At 41.2% G+C, this 21,946-nt stretch overlaps 1 protein-coding gene across 1 annotated transcript in view; it reads right to left on the bottom strand.

Moving 5' to 3' along the window:
* Nucleotides 1–21,946, bottom strand: part of myo10l1 (myosin X, like 1) — a 52,520-nt gene that overhangs the window by 21,317 nt on the left and 9,257 nt on the right. The window contains exons 2-3 of the mRNA XM_086273743.1: nt 11,428–11,526; nt 924–1,082 (exon numbers count right to left, since the gene is read on the bottom strand). Of these exons, the coding sequence (XP_086129869.1) occupies nt 924–1,082; nt 11,428–11,526 (258 nt within the window). The remainder of the gene's footprint in view (nt 1–923; nt 1,083–11,427; nt 11,527–21,946) is intronic.

Raw genomic sequence — 21,946 nt, 5'->3', positions numbered from 1 at the left:
GCTAAAGGACACAGATACACATGAGTGCATGAGAGCGCAGTAATACAGAAAGCAGACTCACACAAGAGAAATTCTTTTGATCATCTTAAGGTAAATCCGTATATGGACAATATTTCATCATCTAGATTAGGCAGTCTAGATAATCTAGCTGTCTGGTAATCTTCCAGGTTTCCAGACTTTTGAAAATTTCTGTGCATCAGCATAAAAGTGATCAAAATGTAAAGACTGCAATGCATACTGATCCCACAGTTTGGAGGAGAGGGCATTCATGTGTAAGGATGCCTGGGTTAGTGATCAAAAAGAAACTTTTATGCGTTTTATTTCCTATCTGCATTGTAAAACGCGCATGTATTCAAACCACAAGGCCATCAAATCAAGTGATGTTGCAGATTTTAAACTGCACTATCGCACCATAAAGTCATTCATATGGTTATTTTTTGCAATGAGAATGATATATGCTGTGAAATGGTGAGCAGGGATATGATGCTTCTACAGTTAGTGGGCTTAAATATCAACATATGAAACAAAGCAGATAAATTTATTTCGTAAGAAGAAAAAATAGAATAAATCCTGCCAATGGCGTGAGACGATTTAGGTTCCTCTTGCTGCAGAATCACTAAATAACCACCTGATTTAATAAAACATGAAAGTTTTAGACAGTTTCAATAAGGAGCAATTTTCAGTCCTCCTAAAGAGCTAAAGTTGGCCTGTCCTAACCACTGACAATTTCATTTCATAGCACTCACTTCTCTCTCCGTCTTTTTCACTTACAGACGGGGAGGCCTGATGAGTGGATTTGTGTCTCTTTCTAAAAGCCTCACTCATGTAAGCAAAGGAGAAGGAGGTGTGTGATAATATAAACACACATAATGGCCCTGCACAGACATAGACATAGACACACATGGCTCGCTGAATGCACTCACATAGATGCAATCCTTCTGGTAGCGTTGGTAAAGGTTGTGCATGATAGCGGCTTCGTGCAGCTCCGCCAGTGCTGACATGTCCTCCACCCCATCGATGCTTGACTGGTGCATAGCGTACACTCGCTCCCTGGTGACCTCGGCCTGCTGCAAGTAAAACACCTGTATACAAGGAGACGTAAAGATCATCACCCAGTTTTTGACTTCATACTTTGGCATGAAATAATACAATAATATTCACAAGTGTTGTGAAATAGCAATCTAACAGCAATGCAAAGCAGCATATGTGCTGATTGTGCAACACTGACAGTCACTTGGAGACAACAAATGTGGATAAATCGAGACTCGTGAGACCAGGTAACGTTGAATCTGTGTGAATTTCAGCCTCAGTTTCCCATTCTTAGTTGACAGGAGTGGCAACCAGTGTGGTCTTCTGCTGCTGAAGCCTTGACGTCTTACAGTTTGACATGTTATGAGTCCAGAGCTGCTTTTCTGCCTAGGTTATTTGTGCTATTCAGCCGTTATTAAGGGAATTCCTTTTAGTAGTTTTTTTGTTGCTATTGCTGTTTTTGTAAGTTTCTTGAGTCTAAAGGTTTCTAGGCCAGTTTAATTATATTTTACCTTTTTTTGTTATTGTTGTTTTTGAGCTAACATAACCTGTCACTGGTGTAAAATAGGTTCATATTCACTGTAATGAAATTAGAGTAAATGTAGTCCCCAAAACTAGAAATATTCCTTTAAAGGCTTTTGTTTGTAATTTAAAAGGAAATATTCTAATAAATAACACAGACCAAAACTGAATAACTGGCTAATCAATGTTTCTGACACAAACAAATACATGAAAGACTCCAGCATTCCAACGTCTCTCCATTTTTAGCATTAACAGGCTAATTGTGATGCAACATGATGAAAATCCACATGGTGAGAATACAGAGCCTCACGGCTCCCTTCAGACCCCCCATCTCATCTATGTCATCCATTGCCATGGCAACTAGAGAATTAGGGGACAAAACGGGTGGAGAAGCCGGCTGTGGGAGGGGAGGAGAAAGAAGCGAGAGAGGAACACCGTGAGGACAGAAGCAGAGAAGATGAGAGAGGGCAATGGATCTGATCTGGAAGGACATGACAAGTGAATGCAGCTCAGTGTGTATTCAGGTCAGGCACATGGATGCTGCTGCCACAATTCCCATCCGTCTTCCTCACACACGGTGCACAGACGCACACAGGCTGTCATTCTACTTCAGCGTAAAGGTCGCTCATTCACTCCAGCGAAATCAGCCCGGCCAAGAATAGAAACCACGGCCTTTACGATACTGGGTCGTTAATATGTCATCTCAGTCTCACAGCCAGCCTCCACCCTGAGTGAGCTTGCTGCTGTAACAGATGTGGTGGAAGTCTGTTGAAAGCGGCAGAAGGGTGAGCTGTAGGCATTCCGACATCCTGTTCTTAAATAAATCTATTTCACTCCAGTGACGCTGCCTTGCACTGCACAGAGCTGTTGCGTGCCGACGACTCTCTCAGGGCAAAAGAAATCATCCCATGCCAACTGTTTGTTGCATGTGGCTGACAAAAGAAACCTGTGTGCAATATGCTGCCGTGTTTCCACTTTTCTCTCTCTGAAATGCCAAAACATCAGTTAAAGTATCGCAATGCTAATGAAGTCGGTAACATTTCTGCACTCACTGAGCTGTAAATGAAATGACCCAATTGTACCTCACCCTCCATTATAGAAGGCATGACTCATGTATGATGACACGTGCAGCTAACAGCTCTGCATCTTTACTGTGACCCCATCCATTTAAAAGGCCCTGTGTTCTAAATTGGATCAATTTAATGTTACGTGCTGTAGAATGCTTTATGCATGGAAAAGACTGCCTGAGTGTTGACCCTCTTGCTGCATGAAGCTGATGAAGAGGATTGTGACCAGATAACGTAGTATAACTTACTAATATTTTATAATTTAAGAACTCAGCGTCATTTACTTTCTTGCTGAGAGTTACATGAGAAGATGGAAAACATCTATGATATATTTATCTGAATGTCTGAGTTATTAGTCTTCACTTCACTGCTTTGATTTTGGGACCCACTGCTCTAACTTCTTCCCTATTCACACTTTGCACTGCTAAAGAATCTCTAAAGCTTCATTTTATGCTACCTGCTCACGACCAAACAGACCAAAAAAGGTAGCAACCAGCTGCTAATCATAGTGGAGCATTTAAGAGCTAAAAAGCCAGACATTTAAAAGCTCATCGGAGACCAGGGATGAATATTGAACTTAAATCCACCCTGTGAATGAATGATGATGTTGATCCATATCTGACCGTATCTGTTTTCTCTTGGTTTAATTAATGCTACGTCCTGCTATTTTCAACCTTTGAAGCTGATCTATGTGTGAGTGTGTTAGTGTATGTGGTTGTGCTATCATCACTGCCTGATGTGTGAGTTAGACACACGCTTGTCTACGAAATGAGATGGACCATCATGCTTGTTTGTCATGATGTGGACAGCTGTGCACATCCATATTGCAGATATTACAGGCAGACCTTTTTTTAAAAATAGAAAGATGAAAATACTCTTGAAAGATCTCCACTCCATAAAGCTTTTCTTTCCACTTTTTTCCATTACTTTCTCATCCTATTAAATCATGATCTCCCACTGTTTTTTTTCTGAAGTTCTCCATGTCTTCATGTCTTAAACATCACTTCTGTCTCTCTCATCTCTCTTTCTCTTTGTATGTCACCCGTCTTTTATCCCTCCCCCATCATTTCTCGTGTCTCTGTTCCTTCGATCTCGCCTCTCTTATCGTTCCACTCTTCATTAATTTACCTCCTTCTCTTCTATCTGCCCCACACTGCATTTTTCCTTTCCTTTTTCCTCTCCTCTGTATTGCTGTTCTCGTCGTCAATACTGTTTTCCTTCAGCTTGTTTTTTATACTTCAAGTCTTTCCAGTATACTTTGCTATCTATCTGTGTCTGTGTATCCCTCACAGTGAATCACTTAATGCCTAAATGGCTCAATCTGAGACCCCCGTCTGTAATTGAAGGCACACCGAGAGCCTTTTCAATCAGAAAGTCAAGCACGCCTGTGCAATCCAGAGTAAATTACAGTGGAAGGGAAGATAAGACTTCACACACACACAACACTAAGAAAAAAAACACACCAGGTCAACAGAGAAGAAACACAAATGGATGCCTGCATGTTGTATTTACATAGCTATATTTGCATAACTTATCTTCATAACTCTGACCAACAGGAATATCCAGCAGTAGTCTTGAAATGTATTAAAATAATCTTTGATTTTGCTCTTCTGGATTTTGAATATTTCTATAAATTCTAACAACTTCTTCATACAAGTCTAACATTCCTGTATAACAGGTTAGCGGGATAGCACTAAAAAACATAGACATGCATTCAAACTGTAACACCTGTGACATCACTCCTGCTCTTTTATTTATTTTTCAGCAGCTGCTGTGACATTATTTTAACATTTCACTGTGCGTCATTGAGATAGCTGACCTATTCTCTACACTGGCTGAGTTTTATCTGTAAATGTGCAGAATTACGTCAAACTGAAGTGAAGGAGTTTACTGATTGTACTGTTTACCCTAAGGACACTTATATCCATATAATATTGGAAAAAGAAGCTCTACAATAGGAAAATCAGTGAGTTAAACTCATGCACCTAATCTCCTTTTAGGTTTTTTTTTTATTTGAGCATACTCTCTTCCACAAACTGCAACTTGTATATAAATGGTAACCTATTTTTTATATTTGTTCAGACTGGTTGTTTTATATCTATATTTAATTTGTATGGAGCTGAAAGAATAAACTGCCTACAGGGTTGAAAGAATATTCAAACGAGCCACAATCACATCCTCATAACATACAAGAGAAAATGGCAAACAAATGGCAAACTACCATTAAAGGGGGGAGGGGATTGCTAAAATGTATATTTGAAGAATTTCTTAACACAATAACTAAACAAATAAATTCTTGGGATACTTTTCTGCAACATATAACTGGTTATGAAGCCAAAAAAAACCCCAGCATTTAAAGCAGATATTCACAAGTAATTCAGGGAGATGAGATGCTTCAAATTTGGAAAGTGTGTCAGTAACTGAAGTAACCTGCAGCTGAAGTGAGAGAGGGGGAAAAGAATTTTGCAGATGTCTCTGTTTTCTTTCATTGCCCTCCAATAGGTTTTAACACACATTCTCTACATGGAGCCTATCTGCACATTAACCCACAAAGAAAATAGGTACGAACACACTCAAACTGTGCTGTGATGCAGATGCAGATGTACGCACGATAAATCTGACTACCCAGAGAGTCTAAAATGGGATAGTTCATATTCAATAATTCATCATCCAGAACAGGAGCAGAAGAACAGCGAGAGGAAAATACAGAGATAGGCTGAAGTAGAAGTAGAGGATGGTTAACTAACTCTTATCTGTCTTCACTAAGACAGGAGTGGGAGATCATACTCGGCGAGAAGGTGGTCAGAAAATCCCACCACAAAATTTGAAAAATTGTTTTAGTCCATCTCTGAGTACTCTCTGACTTCACAACACCTAACATTCAGGCCTACACTCTGCTGAAGACGCCAGACTTAAAATTGTGATTCACAAAGATAGTTATCTGATAAAACTACTTTCCTAAAGTGGCTGAGTAGTATTGTTTTTAGAAAACTTGCACCAAATTCATTGCAAAGAAAGCCTATTGGGATGATCTCAGACTGAAAATGACAAAACAGGTTAGTATGATTCACTTTTTCAGAACACTTCTTCCCTTTTATCATTTTCTTTGCCATGTAAAGATATTTTTAAGCTCACACACATATACATGCAGTGCTTCGAGTCTTTCTGTAAAACTCTCTGATGTCTGAAGCTGCTTTGCATGATTGAGGAGGAGAGCCGGAGGAGACGAGCCTCTTCATCTGACTTCACATATTAGCTGCAACCACAGCGAGGAGATAAAGATGGAGAGACAGAGAGGAAGAGAGCTGTGAGCACAGTGACCTACATATTCTGTAGACCTCTATTCTCCAGTGCAGATTTAGTATCACATAGTTCCGTACAGCACCTGCAGGTCTCCTCACTGACCTTGGATCTGAAGTGTCAGATCTAAATGAGTGCAGTTGGGATGAGCAGGTCTTTAGTGTAATCTGATCACTGAAATCAAAGTACACTGTGGGCAACGGCAGCCAGCAGTGCTTAGCAGTGCTCGTTTGCTAAAAACTATCAAGCCTGCAGAATATGAAGAAGGATTTTTAAAACATTTATCAGCATTCCTGACTACAGACAACATTGATTTGCTTGGGTATGAGTCAAGACAGTATTGGGTGTAATGCATTACATTATAATGACTGGTTTTGCTTTCACACTACTGTAAACATTTTGCATTTTTAAGGAACACGTTACTGGACTTAATTCAGTAACTGCATTACATTGTTACTTGCTTTACAAAGGTTCTTCAGTTATCTGCACAGCAGGTGGATAACAAGCTTTTTTCTTTCTGTGCTATAGTCAGCTTTATTGTAGTAAAGCAACTACATCAGGAACAGCCACATTATGCTGCTAGCAGAACTTCAGTTCTTTGCAAGCCCCTGCAAAGACAGCATGTTAACACAAAACTAAACAGGAACACAGAGTGATGATGAAGCTGAGTGAAAGCCGACCACAGCTCAGCAGCCAGAAGTTCAACAGGTAACAAAAGCAGAGATAATCAGTCAGGCTTGGAACCTTCGTTTCTTCCTGCTCATGCTGCTAAAGTGGAATCACAGTGGAAGTCTCAATGTGCTGGTTTTCAGCGTTGTTTTGTGATGTCGGTTTTGTGTTCATACATAAAAACTATAAGAAAGATCACATAAGTGAGATTTGTAACAAGGATTTGTGTCGGTGTATAGGACTGTAGGGTAAGGTTTTACGTTAAATGTTTTTCAGGTTATTTTATGTAGTAATGAGAAAATAAGGTATTGAGAAATGTAATTTTCTCCTGAAAGTAATTAAATAATGTACTGCATTACTTTTTAAGGAAAAATAGGATTTGAGTTTGAAGAGGAAACACTAAAATTGTGTGAAGCATGTGATTGTAATTTGTGAACCACCCTCACAAACTAGGGAAACTACGGAGCAGCGGTGCTAACATTAGCATCAGTATGCTAACATGGCTTCAATAATAATTTGCCTTGATCGCCATCTGAACAGTTTTGCAACTGGCATCAAACATAAAACAGAGCCAACACCCATGGAGATGATTATTTTACTAGGTGACTATTATAAAATCCAAATAAACTTGATGAATAAATTTGCCCTGTCTTAAAACATTACTTTATTCCACAGAGCCAGAATTAGCACTGAACATGTGTTCTAATCAACTGGACTGACTAAAACTGGACTGACTAAAATTGGACTAAAAATCCTCCTTTAAAAATTAGCACTCACACTACCCTATAGGGGGTCTCCGCCTTGCATTAATAAAGAACACTGCAGTGCCTGGAAAGGTGTGAATAGATGAAATGCAAGTGAGTAAGACAGATACTTTAGCAAAATGTGTGTGCGTTCATCCGTATTTTTGTGTGAAATTATGTTAATCTCATTATGTTATACAGAGCAAGTGTGTAACTACGGGGATCCTCAGAGGGTTAGAAATGTGAAACTGAGTAGAGGAAGTGGGTCAGGAGATCACAACAACACTAGCTTTCTTCCGTGGCGAATCGGCCCAAACATTTCTGAACTTTTCATTAGGCACATTTGACCGAGTACGAGGGAGGAGTAGTTGTGCGTAGTAGTGCATGTGTGCGTGTGTGTTTCTAAGTATGCAATTGTTGTGTGTGTGGACAAGGAGTGCTGCATCCCTGCAGCATGTTCTGTGCTCGCGTGAGCTCTCGCTGCAGCTTTCACGCTAGCTACTGAAATCCAGGTCACACAGCACACACAGTCCATAAATCATCGCAAACGTAACCTGAGTGTGCGTGCATGTGTGTGTGTGCTATATAAGTGTATGGCAAAGGTGCCCGGTGGAGGCAGAAAATGTAACATCCCCCACTAAAGAATATATAGGTAGGAGCCCTTTAATCATATCAAACACAAACTAACAGGATATTCAGAATGCCAATGGGAGCTCTTTGAAATCAATTGCAACTAGTTAAAGTGCTCTATTTGCTGTATGTTTTATCTACCCATTTTTTAAATTACCCAGTTTCCCCAAAGGTTCATTCATTTTTTGCCTTATGTAGCCTAACGTTATCAAGTTCTCTACCAAGAAAACTATTCAGACTTAAAGGAAAAGGTGGATGTTTTTATCAGTGCATTTGGATTGGCTTAGCTCTAACCCTCAGTCATGGTCATAAGTTTGTCATGAGGTGAGAGATGGGATGATACTGCAAATTCAAGAAACTCAAATGAGTTTTCAGGAATAGTTCTCCAGTCTTCTTGAAGGACTATTCAAAGCCCTTTTAATGTTAAAATGACTGATTCGTATACTCCCGGTGTGCTCAACACATTCACCCAATCACACCAGCACTGTCTTCTAAGTTTCTTGGTGCTAGCTAACAATTCCTAATTGATACACATTCATACTCCAATGAACGCATCAGAGAGCAATTTGGGGTTAGTATCTTGCCCGAGGATACTTGGCATGCAGACTGGAGGAGCCAGGGATTGAACCACCAACCTTGCAATGAGTAGATGACCTGCTCTACTGCCTGAGCTACAGCCATCCCGCCTTTCATTCTGTTTTCTTTCAAGATGATCCGAGACTCCTTCAATAATTTTGAGGCAAAGGTTCAGGGGAGGCCAAACCATGACTAATATTGCTTCAAGTTTTTTGTCCCTTTTGGAACCACATTGGTGGAGTTAAAACACTATTTTATGCGTTTTAAACTGTGTTGTCTTTGGTCTACATAGATTCAACTAAAGAAATAAGAACAAATGATTTGTTTTGTGACAGGCTGCTAATAACAAAGTGCTCAAATATACGGTTTAAAACTGGAGAACTATTGCTCTAGACCACTCTACAAATTTACAACAGTCTGGCTCTTTGAAATTGGAATAAACGGTTATTTGGACCAATAATAGTGCTTTACCAATCCAGATTCACTCACATAAACATTGATACAGCACCTTAAATGTCTCAAATTCACGCTGTCGCCAATTTAGAATCACCTGACCTGCATGTCTTTAGACTGTGGGAGGAAGCTCACACAGCCACAGGAAGAATGTGTAAACTCTTCGAGCTGTGATGAAAGTGCTATCTCCTGCTGCCGGTGTTTCTAATCACCACAGTTACATGAGGAGTCGGTTTATTGAGATGAACAGCTGAAGGCGCTGTTCCACTAAGTAACTGCAGAAAAATAACACACAACAAGATGATGTAATTAAAGACTGCAAAAGTGTGAACAAACAATAATAACCCTCAAGGTTGTTTCATGTATTCCTCTGAGAAAGTGAGAAAGGTTGTGGTTTTCTCAAATCAATATAATGCCAATACGTGGAGAGAAGGCTTCAGTGAGTGCTCGCATTAAACACTTCATGTCGACCTACATCAGAGTTATTTGAGCCCTTTGAGTTTACTGCATTAGGAGATTTTTATAGCTATTATGTCTTCAGCTTAGTGTACGGCTGTAGTTTGTTTTCGTGGGGTTTCTAGCTTTCATAACAGTTGAAAAGACCTAGTGTTGCTATAGTTTTTACACCAAAGAGCATTGAGAAGTGCCACTGACCATATACAGCAGGGGGCCCCAACTCCAGGCCTTGAGGGTGAGATCTAAAAACTGCAGGACGCCGGCCCTCGAAGCCTGGAGTTGGGGACCTCTGACATACAGGAACATAAGTAGTGGGCCACACCCTTTAATCTTTATATTCAGAGATCCTCCATGATCAACTCTAAGCTGTGTTATTGCAGAATGGAAGCATTAAGGAACCACAGGCAGACCACATAAAGTTTACAGGTCACTGAGGTGCGCAGTGCATAAAGTCCATCAATTGTCTGTTGACTTCCAAACCTCCTCAGGCATTAATATCAGCACAAAAACTGTGCTCCATAAGCTTCATGGCATCAGTTTCCATGGCTTAGCTGCTCCTGTAGGTGTAATGTGTAGGTGGTCCAATATTTTTATACATATAGTGTAAAGATAAACCCTAACTCACCTGTAGGCTTCTTTATACTGTAGGCTCACATGTGGAGGGGGGTTGTGTTCCATGCCACTAACTAAACTAACAAGTGTTTCATTGTTAAAGCGTAACTTGATGGCATGTATAACATAGCAAAAAAATCATAAACCTGCAAACTGCTGCAATTTTCTTTACTTTCAAAACAAGGTTAGGATTCACTGTGCTCTGCAGTCATTCAAATCAAACATTTATTTCTGAGCAGGAGAACACGGTGCAGAGCTGTGGGAATGAATGAATAGGGACCGTGGGACTGTTTTCATGGGTCAGATCCTGTTGTTGTGGGGTATAACCCCACCATCCTGCTGATTCTCCATCAAATATTCATCACCTCCTGCAGAGTCAACATTTAAACACCATCATCTAGCAGAGAAGGGGGGCAGAGAGATGGATGGGGCTTTAGGGAGGTTAAGGACATTCATAATCCAGAGCAAAGAGAATGCCTGCTCCTATAACTGGTCCTCTATTTTGGGAAATCCCTGTCTGTCTCTCCTGGGCCACTGAACAGAAACACTGAAGTAGTTGGATCAGAAGTGGAACAACTTCAAAAGCATGAATTCATTGTACATCTTTACTGTACATCTACTGTGTTCTTGTAGGGCTGGAAAAGGAGGATTAAGACTCTTGATTTTGGAAGGAATAAACAAATCTATTATTACCTCCATCTTTAAATGGAGAGCAATTGGAGAGTGTGTGTGTGTGTGTGTGTGTGTGTGTGTGTGTGTGTGTGTGTGTGTGTGTGTGTGTGTGTGTGTGTGTGTGTGTAAACATATTAAATCCAAACAGCAATGTGTGCTTGTCCTTGATCTAACACAGATTAGATGAGCGCAGACACACACACACGAACACACATTTATAATGAGATTTAAACATTCAATTCCATTATTTTGGCAGTGTGCGTGGCATCAAAAGGTTGAGGTTGTTTTTTTTGTTTTGTTTTGTTTTTTTAGATCAGCCGCAGGCAACCCCATCCTTACATCTGACCGTTTTCATCTACACTCCCATAATGCCTTCTATCTATTCTGGCTTTCCTCTGATAGCAGAATGTGTGTCAGCGATCCAGAGATGAATTTTGAATATGTATGAGGAGGAGAAGGCGGAGGAAGAGGAGGAGGAAGAAACTGGGGCAGGGAAAGTGGAACATCATGACCAGGAGTTTGCATTGATCAGCACAGGAGAAGATGTACCTACACAGCTGCTTCACCTTCACATCAATGATGAGCGGTGTAATGCATGGTTGTATATGGAGGGTCCTAATCAGACTTTTGCTCACTCATCACAGTGTTGAAGACAAAAGAGATCAGAAAGACGGTCGTGCAAAGTGTGCATTTCATACCTCCCCATAATCTGTTGTGACCACAAGGGTTCCATCTCCACAGGAGTTGACGGTGGCTGGGAGCAGCTGCTCCTTCTCCCTGACCCAAACGCGGGCACCCTGTAACAAGCACACAAATCACAGATGTTAAGCAGCCAATAACTGCAACCCTAAACAGGTGAGATTTTAAATAATTCATCTTTTTAGCTACTTTGGTCAGCTCCCTTATTCACAAGGGGTCACCACAGCTGCATGATTGATTTGGCAGATTTTTCCAGCAGATGCCCTTCTTGATGCAACCTCAAAAGGATTTATATCTCCTCTTGCATCTTGGAATCAAAATGGAAATCTTTCACTTGTTAGGAAAATATGTAACCGCTAAATCTTGTTGCCAGGCTAAAATTCATCTAGATAAACTGTATTGATGTAAGCTGTGGATAATTATTTATGCTTTGAGTGACTTCAAAGCATAGTTTGGCTTTGCTCAGATATAAAGTATGTACATTTTGTTTTAAAGCTAGTTTTTCAAGCTAGAATTAGTATCCCATCCAATTAGTATCCACACCTAATTTCTAACATGGTGAAGCAGGAGCGCTTGCAGTTGGTGTCTTTATCTTTTTGTGCAAGGAGTTTATTCATGTTCAGAGGAAGTGTACTATTCCTAAATATTTCTAAACAGACAAAGCCCTCCTTCACACAGTCACTGACCTCTGACCTGAAACCATAAACAGAAGGACAGTGCAACAGAGGACAGATGAGTCAATGGAGCGACTGAAGCGCTGGAAAAACAGGAGGCACACCATACGTCCACTTGTACAGTTTAGCTTAAACTGAATCGCTTGTGAGTTTACCCAAGCACTGCCTCTAAAACAGGTCCAAGAAGTGGTGTCAAATGTAATCAAAACAATACTTGAATAAAAAACGTTGCTTATTTTATTAACGACTATAACTCCAACCACGGGGCGCCTGCTGGAGGCTGGTGTCGTGTTACTACAGTATAAAATATATCCTCAGACAAGAAGCTATTAATGAAAAACACTTTACATCAATAAATACTTAAAATGTGCTTACAGCTGAATACGACTACTATTCTCTGCACTCTGTTAACTGTTTGAATTCAAAACAGAGGAAGTTAAAATAAAAGGTTACACTGTCAAAAGAGAAAACACACAGTACTGTAGTTTGTTAACGACAAAATCTCACTAGAGAGCTGAATTTTGTGCACTGAAATTAATTTAAACTATTTCTTTCTACATTGTGCTCTCACATGTGGAATGTGTGAAATGGGTTTTTTTTTTCACTTTTTCTGACAAATTAGTCATAATGATGGTGATGTTTGTGGGTGTTTGAATCACATTCACTGCACTCTTGTTGATGAGTCCACCTTTTAAGTGATGGTGTTATCCATAATGTATGAATTTTCTTGTAGTTAGAGCAAAGTTTCGTGGCATAAGTGCTCCAGTCTAAATCCTAAGCAGAGGCGTGAGTCCTAAAAGGCTCGGTGGACCAGCAGATGTGTGCATATGAATGGCGTGAGCAGCAGAAGACAAATGGAAAAGAATTGTTTTAGCAACAGATGGTGCCACAGCCCCAAGCATCCCCTGACAACCTTTATCACTTTCTGTTTCCTCTTCCCTCTCTCCCACTCTCTCTTTTTGGGTTCTTTCAATCCCTCAGTGCCACACATACGCACACGGATAATAACAGAAACCCAGTCATGCCTCAGGCTATGAAGCTAACCAGGCAGAAACCAGTCACACACCAATACAGTGTGTTACTTATGCACACAAATGGGTTGCTTAAGGTGAGGCTTAGGGGATAAAATGACTGAATCCATCTGAAAACAGACTTTAAGGCTGTTGGCTTTTGCAAAACATAAACCCATCTATAGTTGATCTTCTGCACTAGTCTGCAAAAAGGTTTCCTTCACTGTTCTTTGCACAGCAACTCTCTCTATATATAGCGGCCTTGTTGCTCCTCTTTATCCTCTCTGTCTTTTTTCCTGTCAGATTCCACCGCACTGAGACATTATTATGACCTGATGACCTACTCACAGTTCACTGGTACTCCACCACATGTTTTAGCTAATAAATTGGCCTTTGAGACAACTTAATCTTCAAATACTGGTGCTGTAGCGTCTGACCTGAAGCACAGTCATTGTGTAGGTGAGTTTAGGCAAGGCAAGGCAAGGCAAGTTTATTTGTATAGCACAATTCAACAACAAGGTGATTCAAAGTGCTTTACAGAGACATTAGAAACAAGAACAAATAAAAAGCATGATTTAAAATTGATTAAAACAAGCAAATAAACTAACTAACTAATTAACAAACAAACAAACAAACAAACAAACAAACAAACAACAGTATATAAAATCAAAACAGATAAAATCAGAACAGTAGATAAAATCAGTAGTTAATGTAAGTTTTGAAATTTAAGCTTAAAGTGTGGATTTGGTGCTTTATTCAAATGCAGCTGAGAACAGGTGAGTCTTCAACCTGGATTTAAATAAACTGAGTGTTTCAGCTGATCTGAGGCTTTCTGGGAGTTTGTTCCAGATATAAGGAGCATAAAAGCTGAATGCAGCTTCTCCGTGTCTGGTTCTGACTCTGGGAACTGATAAAAGACCGGATCCAGATGACCTGAGGGATCTGGATGGTTCATACTGGGTCAGGAGGTCATTGATGTATTTTGGTCCTAAACCATTCAGAGCTTTATAGGCCAGCATCAGAACTTTAAAGTCTATCCTCTGACGGACAGGCAGCCAGTGTAAGGACCTCAGAGCTGGACTGATGTGGTCCACTTTTTTGGTCTTAGTGAGGACTCGAGCAGCAGAGTTCTGAATGAGCTGTAGTTGTTTGACTGATTTTTTAGGTAGACCTGTAAAGATGCTGTTACAGTAATCAAGCCTACTAAAGATGAATGCATGGACTAGTTTTTCCAGGTCCTGTTGAGACATCAGATCTTTTATCCTTGATATATTCTTGAGGTGATAGTAAGCTGACTTTGTTATTGTCTTAATGTGTTTTTCTAAGTTTAGGTCTGCATCCATCACTACACCCAAATTTCTCGCCTGGTTTGTGGTTTTTAGATGTATAGATTGAAGTTCTCTGGTGACCTGTAATCGTTTTTCTTTGGCGCCAAAGACTATTACCTCAGTTTTGTTTTTGTTTAGCTGGAGAAAATTGTGGCACAACCAGTCATTGATTTCCTCAATGCATTTACCAAGAGCCTGTACAGGGCCTCGGTCTCCTGGTGACATTGTGATATATATTTGTGTGTCATCTGCATAGCTGTGATAGTTTATTTTGTTGTTGTTTATAATCTGTGCCAGTGGGAGCATGTAGATGTTAAACAGAAGGGGTCCCAAGATGGAACCTTGGGGAACTCCACATGTGATACTTGTCTGCTCAGATGTGAAGTTACCTATTGATACAAAGTATTTCCTGTTTTCTACGTATGTTTTGAACCAGTTTAGTACAGTTCCTGAAAGACCTGTCCAGTTCTCCAGTCATTTGAGTAATATGTTGTGGTCAACTGTATCAAATGCTGCACTGAGATCCAGTAAAACTAAGACTGACATTTTTCCACTGTCTGTATTCAGACATATGTCATTGAACACTTTGGTCAGAGCGGTTTCAGTGCTGTGATTCTGTCTAAAACCTGACTGGAAGGCATCGTAGCAATTATTCTGTTTTAAGAAGTAACTGAGCTGTTGAGAAACTGCTTTTTCAATGATCTTACTTAAAAACGGGAGATTTGAGATCGGCCTGTAGTTGTTCATTTGTGTCTTGTCAAGATTGTCCTTTTTCAGTATAGGTTTGATTACAGCAGTTTTTAGTGATTCTGGAAACACACCTGATAATAAAGAAAAGTTGACGATCTGTAACAGGTCTGACTCTAAAGTCTTTGAGACCTTTTTGAAAAAACTTGTTGGCAGGACATCTAAACAGCAGGAGGAGGAGTTCAGTTGACCTAAGATGTCCTCCAGGTCTTTGCTGTTAATAGGTTGAAACTGTTTCATGGTGTTTAAACAGTTTTTTGGTGGACACAGTACATATCCTGGATCTGCTGTTGATGTACCAATTGCTTGTCTAATTTTTTGGATTTTTTCAGTGAAGAATTTGGCAAAGTCATTGCAGGCCATGGTCGAATGAAGTTCAGCTGCCACTGACACAGGGGGGTTTGTTAGCCTGTCAACTGTAGAAAATAAGACCCGAGCATTATGGCTGTTTTTAGTGATGATGTCAGAGAAGTAGGAAATCCTTGCATTCCTCTGTTGTAAATTATAATTGTGAAGTTTCTCTTTATAAATGTCATAATGAACCTGGAGGTTTGTTTTTCTCCATCTGCGCTCAGCTTTCCTACACTCTCTTTTTTCATTTTTCACCAGTGTGGAGTTTCTCCATGGAGACTTTTTCCTTCCAGAGATAACCTTCACCTTAATGGGAGCAATAGTGTCCATTACATTTAACATGTTAGCATTGAAGCTATTGACGAGCTCATTGACTGACCCTCTGGACAGGTCAGGTGTTAATGGGAAGACCTGGTTAAAAATTGCACTACTGTGTTCAGTTATACACCGTTTTGTGATCACTGTTGTTGATATATTTGTGTGGGCTGAGATTTTACTTTCAAAGAAAACACAGTAATGATCAGACAGGCCCACATCAGACACAGTAACCTTTGAAATGCTCAGGCCTTTGGAGATCAGTAGGTCAAGAGTGTGTCCTCTATTATGTGTGGCCTCTGTTACATGCTGAGTCAGCCCAAAGTTGCCCAGAGTGTTACTCAGGTCTTTAGTCCCTTTGTCCTGAGGGTTGTCCACATGAATGTTAAAATCCCCAGCAATAATTACACAGTCAAAATCAACACAGATCACAGACAGCAGTTCACTGAGGTCATTAAAAAAGTCTGTGCAGTATTTGGGAGGCCTGTAAACATTAAGAAACACAACTTTGGATGGGGCCTTCAGCTGTAAAGCCACATATTCAAAAGACTGAAAACTTCCAGGAGATAGCTGCTTACATTGAAATGATTCATTAAATAAGACAGCAAGTTTATATCTCATACAGACATAAACTCACCTTATGTGAACCAGAAAGCAATGAATGTTTCTGCTTTCTGACTCTCTCTCTCTGTCTCCTCTTTAAGCAAATTGGTCTCCAGTCCCAGATCGATATGCAATCTCATGGGCAAACTAAGGGGAGACAGAGGGTTATAAATGACCTGCCAGCACCAAAGCCTCCACTCAGACTCATCCTCTCCTCCTCCTGTTTGTGTCCTCCTCCCCTCCTCCCATCTATTACTGCCCCAGACAGACAGAAATAGCCATGCATGACAACAAACACCAAACCTTTCTGTGGCCTAATATCTATGGCTGTAACATCGCCTTTAACACTATGCTTCGCATTGTTTCTCTGCTCCATGAAATTCAAACCAAACCACAGTCAAACAGGCCCCAGGCTCCGCCCCATTACCCTTTCGTCAAGCTCCATTAAGCGTCTATTGTCACTTTACCCTCAGAGATGACCTCTGACCTCAAGTCTTACATCCGACTCTATAACCAACAAGAAATGCTAAAACAATAGCGAGACATCTTTCCCGTAGAATGCTGTGACAGAAATACAGCAGCATAATTTCAAGTACAGCCAGGATATGTATGATGATGATGATGATGATGATGATGGCTAATGCATGAGTGTGTTTTTTTTCTTCTGTGAGCCCCAAATCTTCTTTTTTTTTTTATTCACAACTGATTGATTGAACTCAACACTTTTTCAAATTGTGAATTATTCTTATCAGAATTCTGGCCTTAATCCTCTTCTGAGAAAAGTCACAATTTAGAGATTAAAGTCAGACATTTAGGTATAAATTTAGACATATCCAATGAGCGCTCAGCTATACGTATGTTTGATAGAGGCCCTTTTGTCTGTTCAGGCAATTACATGGACCCCTGTGCCATATAATTAAGGCTCTTCCCATGGAGATAGTCTCTGATGAAGGATCTCTCCTTCTGAGAGGAGCTCTCTCCAAAGCAAATGCTGAGTGCAAACATATGACCAACATCCGCAGGAATGGAATCACTCATTAAACCTTAAATGTTTTTCACTGGTCATGACATAAAGCTATGCTCTGTGGTTAACACGAGCTGAGATATGTGATCAACTTAAAAAGAAGCTGTTGACTGTCATGGCTGCATTGAGAAGAAAGATAAGAGACGAAGAAATAAACCCCTCTGGTTCATATGAATCCAATGTAGCAACAAAGGGTCAACTGTAGACAACGTGTTTCATGACTCCACCCTTTAAAGATTGTTTTTGTGCATTTCTGGACTTCTTCTATCATTAGTGCTGCTTTTTTGGTTTTGGTTTTATATCATTTTTTGTGGTCAGAACAGGACTTAGAGGGAGTGATCTAAAAATAGCTGCAGAGCTGGGAGACGTTCTGAGGGACACAGGAAGGGGATTTTAAATCATGCATGATTTTGGCTTGTAAAAGCACCATAAAATTCTTTATGTAAGCATACTCAAGAGCTGTGCATGTTTTACAAACACTAATGAGCCCGCGCTAACCTTCTCAACAGACACTTTTGGTCCTGATGCCCTGGCTATCTGTGAAGTTGTGCTGTTTTAAGCTAAATGCACATGCACAATGGCACATGTTGGTATTAGCAATTTAATGTTTAGCTAATTTAAAATACAAAGTTTAAGTGCGAGTTATAATAATATTGGACCGGTCCATCTTCAGAGGAAACTGAATATCAGGACATTGAAAATTGTTCCATTGCTTCTTGTACATGTTCAAACTGGACACACTGACAGTCAGACTTTGACTTTGACCAACAGCTACAAGACTTAAAAAATGGCAATCAGAAAAAGGTGAGATAAAAAGTCAAACTACACATAAATAAATGACAGCTTAAAGAATGAGAGGAGTCACTGTGGGGCAAAGTCACGTCTGACAAACTCAGTGTAAACTAAAAGGACAACAGAGGAGAGGAGACAGACAGAGAGGGCAGACAAATGGGGAAAATGAGGACAATGAAGACGAGGGCAGGAAAACAGCAAAGTGTGTAACAAAAGGTTACAAGTACAGGAGGTTGAAGAAGACACAAAATGACAGAAACGAGACACGAATTAATAAATGATGCCAAGAGCAGATGACTGCTCAGCAGCAGATAAAAGGAAAAATAAAAACCAGCGTGGTTTTTTTTTTGGGGGGGGGGGGGGGGGGGGTTGTGTATCTGTGTTTGTAAAAACTGTCAATCCCTTTCTAATCACAAGCATCAGGTAGTAATTTTTATTAGGCTCCAGGATGAAGGGACCACTTATGGCCTGGTCCTCTGTGATTTTGTTAAATAATGTGACAAATCTTCAGTTAACTGTAGTTTAAGTTATTAACAGTTAATTAATTAACCCTGTATCACTATATATAATTAGTTAGTTAGTTATAGTTCCACCATAACGTTATGAAAATGCCACACGAGTGAACTGTCAATATGAGGCAGAGAGCACAAATCAAAGAGCAGCAGAAAATCCTAGAAAGTAGTGTGGTGTTTCGACAGAAGAACGGAGACGGCTTGGTTTGTAATGGAACGTATATATATTCAGCAGTAGTTCGCCATTTTACATCTCACCATACACTTCACTTCTTCTCTCCTTCCATCATCCTTAGTCACAGAGCCCCCTACTGGTAACTGAGTATATGTTCATATTCAGTCCCCCTTGTAAGCAACCCTTCACCATCTTAGCAGTGTATGTAAACACAACATCTCTCCTCATTCTCACAGAATTCTACTACCTCAGTATTACTTACTTAGTATGGCAACATTACTATTTGCACAGAACATTATCAGTAGTAAACTTTGCAACCAGACAGCATTTCAATACCTATTTCACTTATAACATTACTGGGTGTTTGAACTATACCCGTGATCTTAACATACAATCTTGTTATGGTGCCTAAATCGTCCTTTATAATGAATACTTGTACCGTTAAGGTTACTGTAGTAACTTAACAACCTTAAGTCACAAAACTCACAAATAAATCACAGTAAATCAATCCTCTATTATACTTGGACCTCAGAACTAGCAGTATGGAACTTAACATTAGCACCCAACAGCTCAAGCGTGTTTTTTTCACTTTTTTTTCTTTTCATTTTTTTTTTTTTTAAACTCATTTCATAACATAATCCTTGGTCCAAGCTGGTAACTGTCTCGGTCTGTTAGGAACAGAAGGTCTTTTAGGAGTTTCTCTTGTGTTATTTTCAACCTCGTCACCAGCCTGCAACGGCTCAGCATTCTCTGCGCGGCAGAGTGAGAGACGGGCTGCATTCCATCTCTTTCCATCACTCAAGATGAAGGTGCTCAGTCCAGTCTGTTGCTGCACTGACAGTGGATCAGTGAACTGTCTCTCTCCCTTCCCCACTCGGAAAGGTTTACGTATCCGCACCCTGTCACCGACCACAAGCTGGGGAGGTTTTGCCCCTCTCTTTGCATCAGTGTAGCGTTTACTCTTACGTTGCTGGTGAGAGACTCTGGCCCTGCATTGGTCATACTGTCCTGTGTCTTTGGGAAACGGCAGGACATTTAGCTTTGTTCTCATGGGTCTCCCTCTGAGAAGCTGGAACGGAGCTGCTCCAGTCGTTGCATGAGCTGTAGCACGGTAATTCTGTAGCATCTCTGTCACGGCGGGCTTCCACAGCTTCTGGGACACCTGTGCAGCCTGAACACAGTCCTTCAGCACTCTGTTGAATCTTTCAACACACCCGTTCGCTTGAGGGTGATACACACTTGTTCTGATGTGCTTGATGCCCCTTTCCGTCAGGAAATCAGCAAAGGCAGATGAAGTGAATTGTGGTCCATTATCTGTGGTAAGCTCACAAGGGTTTCCCTCCCGTGCAAAAACTGAAGACAAGAACCTAATCACAGTGTCTGTAGTAGCTGATGAAGTAAAGGCTACTTCTGGCCATTTGCTGAAGTAATCGACCAGTGTGATGGCAAACCTGCAGTCCTGCGACCCGCGGTCAAAAGGTCCAACAATGTCAACGGCCACATGCTGAAAGGGACCATCTGGAAACTGAACCGGCTGTAAGGGAGTAGGAGCAGTTTTGGCCGTTTTGTCACACAATTGACAGACTGAGCACGATGACAGAATCGCATGGACTTGAGTATCCATGCATGGCCACCAGTAAAGCTCTCTGAGCCGCTGCTTTGTGCGAACTATGCCCTGGTGACCTTCGTGTGCGAGGCATATCACCTTTTCCCGCAGGGACCTTGGGACCACCAGACGTGTCCCCCGGAAAACCAACGGTGACTCCACAGCAAGTTCATGTCGCACCAGGAAATACGGCTGTATCTCAGGTGAGAGAGACCTTTTCACCTTAGGCCAGCCTGAGCGGATAACCTGTTGGAGCAGAGAAAGGTCAGGGCAGTCCTCACATTCAGCTTTAAAATCCGTCAACGGTGTCGCTGTCAAGAGAGGAGAAACTTCAGCTATCTCCCAGAGAAGGTCTTTTTCAGCATCAATGTCAGTGCTGGAGTACATCAGGGGAACCCGTGAGAGGCAGTCTGCGATGACATTCTGAACACCAGGACGGTACTGCACATCATACTGAAAACACATCAGCCTTGCAGACCATCGTGCGATTCTCATGCCCGCTCTGTTCATACCTTTGGTGCTGAGAAGGGTAGTAAGAGCTTGGTGGTCAGTACGAAGTGTGAATCTGCGGCCCCATACATATGTACGCCATCTTTCCACCGCCCAGACACAGGCTAACGCCTCCTTTTCTGTGGTGGAGTACTTTCTTTCAGCAGGAGACAGTGTTCGGGAGGCGAACGCCACAACCCGCTCCACTTGATCTGGATGTAACTGTGTCAACACAGCGCCTAGCCCATAGTCTGATGCGTCTGGGGTGATAAAAGCAGGCAAGTCAGGGTCATAGACGGCAAGTGCGGGACTTTCCAGAAGGAGTTTTTTCAGGTTACTGAAGCTCTCATGTGCTGCCTCGTTCCACTGGAGTTCGACTTTCATGTCTGTTTTCAGCAACTGTCGCAGTGGCTCCACCAGTGTAGCATAATCTGGAATAAATTTACTGAACCAGGATGACAAACCCAGGAACGAGCGCAATGCAGCCATATCCTTTGGAGCAGGAGCCTCAGCAATAGCAGTAAGGTGATGTTGGCTTGGACGTAGGCCTTCCTTTGAGATTACATGGCCCAGGAATGTGATGTGTGACTGGCAGAAGGAACTTTTCCCAGCATTAATCTGCAGGCCGACATCTCTGAGACGTTGGAGAACAGCTTGCAGGCGTGTATCATGCACCTCCTTTGATGTTCCGTAGACGATGATGTCATCCAAGTAGTTGCGAACACCAGGCAGATCTTTCAGGACCGTTTGCATCATTTTCTAGAACGCCGAAGGTGCTGATGCTAGGCCAAATGGGACACGTGTGAACTGGAACAGTCCCTCATGAGTGATGAAAGCAGTCAGCTTGCGGCTCTCCGGATGCAAAGGTAATTGGTGGTATGCTGAGCTGAGG

The sequence above is a fragment of the Aulonocara sp. 'chitande type north' Nkhata Bay genome, linkage group LG19 (assembly GCF_057382095.1).
Source record: "Aulonocara sp. 'chitande type north' Nkhata Bay isolate Kocher_YH1m ecotype deep benthic linkage group LG19, A_spYH_male_GT1.1, whole genome shotgun sequence".
Lineage (NCBI taxonomy): Eukaryota > Metazoa > Chordata > Actinopteri > Cichliformes > Cichlidae > Aulonocara > Aulonocara sp. 'chitande type north' Nkhata Bay.
Note: the sequence above shows the minus strand (reverse complement) of the source record. Positions and strands in the feature narration are given on the sequence as shown.